The 8,044-nt window shown below is 42.4% G+C and overlaps 2 protein-coding genes across 2 annotated transcripts in view; both read right to left on the minus strand.

Annotated features, from left to right (window-relative positions):
- Positions 1-1,580: 1,580 nt before the first annotated feature.
- On the minus strand, positions 1,581-4,078 carry LOC103131838 (general transcription factor II-I repeat domain-containing protein 2). Its single transcript, XM_074560034.1, is given in 1 exon segment — positions 1,581-4,078. A coding segment is annotated over 1 exon segment (1,818 nt). The 5' UTR covers positions 3,720-4,078; the 3' UTR covers positions 1,581-1,901.
- Positions 4,079-4,502: 424 nt separating this feature from the next.
- The window catches only part of LOC103131837 (endothelial PAS domain-containing protein 1-like), a 13,259-nt gene continuing 9,717 nt past the window's right edge, over positions 4,503-8,044 (minus strand). Inside the window, exons 7-10 of the mRNA XM_007543570.2 lie at positions 6,856-6,952; positions 6,175-6,262; positions 5,924-6,091; positions 4,503-5,575 (exon numbers count right to left, since the gene is read on the minus strand). Of these exons, the coding sequence (XP_007543632.1) occupies positions 5,424-5,575; positions 5,924-6,091; positions 6,175-6,262; positions 6,856-6,952 (505 nt within the window). The 3' untranslated portion in view covers positions 4,503-5,423. The remainder of the gene's footprint in view (positions 5,576-5,923; positions 6,092-6,174; positions 6,263-6,855; positions 6,953-8,044) is intronic.

Raw genomic sequence — 8,044 nt, forward strand, 5'->3', positions numbered from 1 at the left:
TATGGAACGCGGCGGGGCTTCAGGCGGAGCTCTGGGTCCCAGAGAGCGGTGAGCTCTTTCAATGTTCAGGTCGGGCGATGTCAGAATGTCCAGTTTGTCTCGGAGTAGATTGTCTATGAAGGCTGAGATAGATGATGAGCCATCCTCAGAGCCCTCCGCAATGCCATGGAGTCTCAAGTTGTCCCTTCTCGATCTCCCCTCGAGCTCCACCAGCTTGGCCTCGAACTCGTCATGCACTTTACTTAGCTTCGTAGCCACCTCTTCAAGCTGCTGAATTCTGTTCTCCGCTTCCAAGATGCGTGTCTCCGCCTCGTCCAGTCTTCTGTTTACATTCTTTATCTCCTCTTTAACCTCTCGGAAGCCTTCACTATTTTCTTGACGTGATTCTCTTAGCTCTTGGAGAATAGCTTGTAGATTAGCTGTCTCGTTAGCTGAGTCGTTAGCCGCTAATGATGCTTCCGAGTCCGAGAGGCTAGCCATACCTTCTTCGTTCGTTTCTTCTTCTCTTAACATTGATTTTCGGGACAACAGAGTGCTCCTTGATTTGGATTTGGGCATTCCGGCTCACTTTTAAGTTTGTTTTATATCTTACATTAAATAACTTCTGCTTTTTAAAATTTGTCGGGGAGCCACCTGGTTAAGCTGTCGCCATCTTGCTTGCTCACCTGGAAGTCCTCCTACAGCTTTTGAGATCCAGGCTTCAAACTTAGATAGCAGAATCTTGAGGCACTGAGGGTCAAAAGTTATCAAAAGAATATTCCTATGTTAGAACATGTGGGCGTGGCCAATCCTCAAATCTGGCCATTTGCCATGAAACATCAAGATGGAATAACTTCCCCATAAAAGCTCCCAGTTGCATCAAACTTCATTGGTATCATCACAAAGCAGAGCTCATCACATTCAGTTGGTCAATTGGTAACATCTCTTTAGCCACGCCCCCTTCCAACAGGAAGTCACCTGTTGGAAGGAAGTATTACTGCAGTTAGAGCAGTCTTTCTTTGTGTTAGAAGAAGGACTGCTCTAAATCATACATGCCTCATATTATTAACAGTAAACTTGTTGGGCTTGACCTTTGTTAGCCTCTAAAGAGCCCAGTAGCTTGAAATTGCAATTCAGATCGACTCCGCTTGTGTCAGGGAGGGCTGCGGAAGATGTAGGTGTGTGTCGCCTGGCGGAGAGCTGTGGGAACTGTGGGAGAGCGTTGGCGGTGGTGAGAGCATGGCGGTGCTGGAACCCCCGCGGTTGCCAATAGGCCTTCGGCGCACTTCACTGCGAGGGCCTCCAATGCCGCCTGCGGCTTTAATTAACATTGTATTTTTATCATGCTACACCAACACTGGTAATCTAATACTTTTCATTATGCTCTGTAGATTTCAATTCATTCCCTAAAAGATTTATTATGGAAAGTATTTTTTCTTTCCGTTTAATATTGACTTTAAATCAGGGATGTCAAACTCAATTGCACAAGGTGCCAAAATTCAAAACACACTTAAGGTCACGGGCCAACCAGGATAAACATTTATTTAACACACTTAAACTTAATGTTTTTGGAATATAAATATGAATAAAAACAGACAGGAATATTAAATTTAAACCTTAAATCATTTATACAGTATTTATTATTTTGCTCTAAATAAAAAATATCTTGTTAAATTATACAACTTAGAACTTAACTTAAACAACTTAACATTAAAATAACATTCAAATTCCTTTGCTCCTATGTCAATGTATGTATTAAAAAAATAAACTTAAATATCCCAAAAGATTTTGCTCTCCTTAAAAATATCTCAAGTAGAAATATGAACATGCTACAAAACTTGGATATATACATAAAACATGTACTTTCCAGAAATAACAATTCTAATCATTCCGTTTTCTTTGCTCTTATGACTCTGATTTGATCATTTGCTCTGATCGCAGCCAGACACCTGGCATCTTTTTTTGGCAACAAGTTGGTTTATGTTTGGTGTGAAGTCCTGTGTTATGGAGATTCGCAGGATGGACTGCAGGTGGTCATCAGTGAGACGACTTCTGTGTGCTGTTTTGTTCATCTTCATCACTGAGAAGAGCTTCTCACACAGATATGTGCTCCCAAACATGCACAAGGTTCGAGCCGCATGAAGACGGAGCTGGGGCATTGTTGCAGGGATAGAGTGAATGAACTGTGCGGGCCCTGCAGTGTCATACTTTGCCTTCAGTGTCCCATTACACTGCAGTTGAATCAGTTCCATCTGAATCTGCACAATTGCAGCTTCAACATCAACGGCAAATGGGTTGCGAAGCAACTCAAAACTTTTTTGTCGTGCTTCAAAGTCACTAAATCGCCGTGCAAACTCAGCGCATAGTGTGCTCAGTTTGTCAGCAAAGTGCGTTTTGGGGAACACAGTTGTGCTGACTTGGCTCAACATTACTTGGCAACAGGGAAAGTGAGGCAAGCTGCATTGCTGCATTTGTGTCTCCCATAAAAGCAGCACCACTTGAAACGCCTTCACCGCGTCATACATGTCAGTGATCATGCGGTCACGTCCCTGGAGCTGCAGTTTTAAGGCGTTAAGATGAGCTGTTACGTCAGCCAGGAACACCAACTCGCACTTCCATTTTTCATCTCTCAAAACGGTGGAGTCTTTTCCTTTACTGTCCATGAACTTACAGATTTCGTTGCTGAGCTCCAAAACTCTGTTGAGAACTTTTCCCTGACTTAGCCAACGCACCTCTGTATGATAAGGAATGTCGGCAAATTCTGAATCTATTTCCTGCATAAAGGACCGAAACTGCCGATGATTTAACCCTTTAGCACAGATAAAGTTTACGGTTTGCGTTATAGTTCTCATTACATGGTTCATTTTCAGGACTTTGCCACATACTGCTTCCTGGTGTACGATGCAGTGATATGCTGTTAACTCACCAGTACAGTTCTCCTCCTGCATCTTCACTCACATCCTTCCCACTAGTCCACATTTTTCACTGCACATAGCCGGTGTTCCATCAGTTGTAAGTCCAACAAGTTTGTCACAGGGCCGTTTCATGTCGGTTACACTTTGGCATACGTTTTCAAAAATGTCTTTTCCAGTCCTTGTCCCGTGCATCAATTTAATGTCCATTACTTCCTCTGTTACGCACAAATTGGAGTCCACTCCTCGGATGAAGATAGCCAGTTGTGCAGTATCAGTCATGTCAGTACTTTCATCCACAGCAAGAGAGTAGGCAATGAAGTCTTTGCTTCTTTCACTCAACTGTGCTCTTAAATCAGTGGCCATCTCACAAATTTGATCAGTAACCGTATTTCTACTCAATCTTATATTTGCCAGCATCTGCTTTTTGTCTGGACATAAGACAACGAACACCTTGATCATGCAGCTCTTCAGAAATTCTCCCTCCGTAAATGGCCGGGCTGATTTGGCGATCTCCTCTGCCACGATAAAACTTGCTTTCACAGCAGCTTCACTTTGAGATTTTGCACGGGTAAAAAACGTCTGCTGGAGTGCCAGATTCTTCTTTAACTCTTCTGCTTTCTGTTTCTTCTGCTCTGCATCCAGGTCTTTCAGGTTATCCTTATGTTTTGTCTCGAAGTGCCGTCTTAGATTGAATTCTTTAATTACAGCCACATAAGCGCCACAAATGAGACACACGGGTTTACCGGCAATGTCAGTAAACATATACTCAGCCTCCCATCGGTTATTAAAGGCTCTGTTTTCAGAATCAACTTTTCTCTTCGCCATTGTGAGGGGTATCTTCGGCTACCGGCTATCTGCGCAATATCTTGTAATAGCAAGACTGCATGGACGCGGGAGATGCGCAGCAAGGCAGCCGAAGCTGCCTTGCTGCGCACCTCCCGCATTGTGGGATGTGTAGTTCTGTGCAGTATTGTGTTATCAGCGCGGCAGTGACTAAAACGTCAGAATATGACGTCTAGGGATGAGACGGCGTTGTTCATATCGACGGGCCATTAATAACAATAATGTAAAATGGTCTTGCGGGCCGGATATGATTACACGGTGGGCCGGATGTGGCCCGCGGGCCATGAGTTTGACACATGTGACTTAGAACCTTCTTAAGATCCAATAGTGCAAAATGCAAATTCTTGCAATTTTTTCACTGGTCTTAAGATTTTGATCAGGAGTGTATTTTGAAGAACTGTTCTCAGAGACTCTACCTTTTAAGAAGACTTAGTGATCTCGGGGTGACCCCACTAGACTCTAGTTGGGTCACCCCTATGTCTTGAATTTGGGGGAAAAAAATTCATATTTTATTTATCGCTACAGAAGGGTTCAGTGAATGCACATATGAAACTGGTGGGTTCGGTACTTCAAAAAAGGTTAAGAACCACTGCTCTAGAACCATGAAATATAATAACAGATCTGTATTTCTCCGCCCTCCCCAGTCATCTGTGCACACCACTGCTGCTTTTTTTATCTCATATAAAAATGTGTATAAATCCAATTATTATGTGCAAGCTGAAAGTTTGGTGAATGAAATCGGCACAATAAGAAAAAAATACCCTGTTGTTGTCATATAGAATGTTATTATAGATTAACACAGACACATTCAAAATTCTGATTTAAGACAGATATGTCTAATATTTAACTTACACAGGAGTACGTTATACCACTATGAGAAACAAACAGAAGAATCTACTAGCTGACTGAGTAAGGACCCAAAATACACGAGAAGGCTAGTCTTAATACAGCAGTGTTGCATCAATTCATTTAAGATATTCAGTTTGGTTAATAAAAGTAGAAGGAATCACGTCAGTACAGACCGATGAAGGCTAAAGTAAAAAATATAAAGTAGATTTAATAAAGGTCTAGTGCTGTGACCAGTTTGTGTTACGGTGCCTCAGCTCGAAGACGATGCGAGCTGGTGAGAAAGGCTAAAGTCGGTCAACAAAAACAACAAAAGAGCACAATGTGTGTGCTGATGTGTAGGTAGAATATGTTCTCCTCAAAGCTACACAGCCTGGGACTACAGCTGCAGCTCCAGACATCCTGACAAAACTTTAATACATAACATAAGTGAGAGTAACATGATATAATCTGTTAAATACCAGCATTGACCTTTTTCTCCTCCCCATGCTGACCCGTTTGGTGTTGGTTGGTTACTCTTCCACTCAGCCTGCGTCCGGTTTATGCCGCAGTATTTTAGGGTGAAAAAAAACATGAATGTAGCTTGAGCCTGGTATTATACTGCATGTTTTAGTTTATACTGAGAACTAGAGGCAGGGCAGGAAGAAGAGTGTGGGGCTGAGTAAGGCAGGATGTGGTCATGGATACCGTGCTCTACAAGTAGCTTCGTCTCAGGGCTCTGAAGTCGGCCCCAAGAGGTTCAGAGGCAGAGAACAGGCAGAAGTCACAGACTGCAGGCTGAGGCTCAGGGGTGATATCCAGGCTTTATGGTGGGTTTGAGTCAGTGAAAGGGAGCGGGCTTTAGGTGCTCTGGTCCAGGGCTCGCAGCAGGTCACAGCCCTGGAGGAGGTGGAGGTTGCCCTGCAGTGGGACGTTGACCTCACAGTCATAGCGGGTCAGCTGCGGCAAGCAGGAGGGCTCAAACGAAGGGCCCAGCAAACAACTTGCTATGCCTGGAAGAGGACATAAACAAAAATGTTGGCAGGGGAAGTTTGAACGTCTTGCCGATGCTTTTGGTCACTTTGCTAATGTTTCAGATGGAAACATTAGCAAGAATTGCTTCAAACGCAGCAAGAATGTGCCATCAACTGATGATTCTGAGGTTTAAGTCAGGATAAACACAGTCTCATGTGGACATGCATAATCAACTGTTAATAAAAACAGGGGTCTCTGCAGGTTTCACCTTCTTCACCTACTTTTTGAGGTCAGTATGAATGACCTGTACTGTGAAATGTATAAAAGAAAACTGCTTATTTGATAGAGCAGTACTACAGAGTTCATGTAGCATAGTACATTTGTACCTGAAGACATCAGGTTATACTCCGTGTAGCTGCAACTCTTTCTGGAAAAGGGTTTTTCATTTGGTCCACTAATTCCATCCCCTGGATACCGTGACGTCCTGTGTTGTTGCAGCAAGGCGGGGAACGGGGGCCTGATACCTGGAATAATCCGGCCCATCGTCGCCGACTCTGAGAAGAGACACAAGTTAACATGAAGACTCACAAATGTTTGGAACAACCAGGTGAGTGAAAAAACAAACACAGAAAGATACCTGTGAGTGACCCCGCACTGAGGGAGCGGTCCATGCAGCCATCGCCCCTCATCTTCTTCCATATGGCATCCGTCAGCTTTCTTTCACCCTAAAAAGCGAAAAGTGCAGTAAGGCCATCCATCCATCCTTCTAACAATCAAATAATAATTTTAAATGTACAAACTGCTCAAATCTTTTCAGCTCTTAATGACATGCACAGACCTGGAGCAAAGCAGTAAAAGTTTGTAGTCGATATCCTAGTTTTAGCTTTCAAAACTAGGATGTTATGTTTTTGTAAAAGGAGCAATAGTAAAATATGGTAATTTGTACTTCAAGGGCTTTTAATTAAATGCAAAAAAAAATAATAATAATAATTTCCCACTTGTCTGTACTTAAATTGGCCAGATATAGGTCAGGAGCTGATCTACTGAGGTTACAGGGGGTGGCAGTTGCCTTGCCTTGCCTTGTTTCCCGCCATACAGTTTAATCTACAAACTGAATCCGTGTATGCGGTGGTAAAAATGGACCTTTACTCTAACTGGAGCGCAGTACACCTGAGTATGTAGGACCCTGAATAATGACCACTAAAAAAGACTGTAAAAGCTGCCAGTTATAGTTGTTAAAGAAAAAATGATTGGATCAAATAAAATCAAAAATTGGCCACAAAACTGATGGGAGCAACACTTTATAGGGAAAACTCACCAGTGCCATCTGGTTGAAGGAACGCTTGATGCTGTTATTCATGGCCACTCTTGCTGGATCCAGATCTTTGTAGGCTTGCACAAAATTATCAATGGACCTTTACAAACCAATAAATACAAATATTCATGAACACATTCTGAGTTATAAGGAACTGCAAATGGTCATTATTTGAATGTGCAGTGATCACATTTACTGAAATTAAAAGCCATTTCAATCAAAAACATCTTAACAGACCTAGTTACATGTTAACATGTACATGTTAACATGTTATCAGCGTTAACATGTATCAGCATGTTACATGTTAACATGTACATGTGATATCAAAGACTCCATATTTGATATCACCTTCTTGCATGCATTGAACTTGTGAGTTTGTGGATAGTTTCTGCTCGAGCCACTATGAGTTTCTCCTCTTTTATGCCCATAGCAGTCAATGACACAGAGGTATTCCTTGCAGCATGAGATGGTGCATTGTCATGCATGAAGATGATTTTGCTACATAAAGAACAGTTCTTCTTTGTGTGCCATGGAAGAAAGTGATCCTTCAGGGATACTAAAGGGGGCAACCAGCTCTCTGCCCATGATTCCCGCTCAAAGCATGACTCCACCATCTCGCAGTGGCAACTTTGTTGGGACGTTGTGGCCATTCACCACCTATCCATTACTCCATCCATCTGGACCATCCAGGGTTGCACAGCATTCATCAGTGAACAAAACTGTTTTAAAATTAGTCTCCATGCATGTCTGGGCCCACTGCAACCATTTCTGCTTGTGAGCATTGGTTCGTGGTGCCCTAATAGTCAGGGGCGGATCTAGAAAAATATTTATGGGGTGGCAAGAGGGGGGCAGGGATTTTTTAGGGGTGGCAGTATATTATATACACACACAAAATATTGTTTTTAACTTGCATTGTTTCAAAATGAGCTTCATGTAGCACCGAGGCTTAAATACAATTTCTTAATGTAGTATAGTTAATTATTTTTACGTCTTTCATACTCCTCCTAATTGATATGCATTACTGGACTGGACAGAGCCTATTGGTCGCTATGTGATTCAGTGTGTCCAGAAAACCATTTTATCCCAATACAGCACAAGGAGAAATCTGTCACAAAAATATTAGTAGCGCCATCGTTTGTTATTGGATATATCTATTCTTAAAATAAAGATTAGAAAACTGATGTTTGATCAA

The sequence above is a fragment of the Poecilia formosa genome, unplaced genomic scaffold (genome assembly GCF_000485575.1).
Source record: "Poecilia formosa unplaced genomic scaffold, Poecilia_formosa-5.1.2 Scaffold851, whole genome shotgun sequence".
Lineage (NCBI taxonomy): Eukaryota > Metazoa > Chordata > Actinopteri > Cyprinodontiformes > Poeciliidae > Poecilia > Poecilia formosa.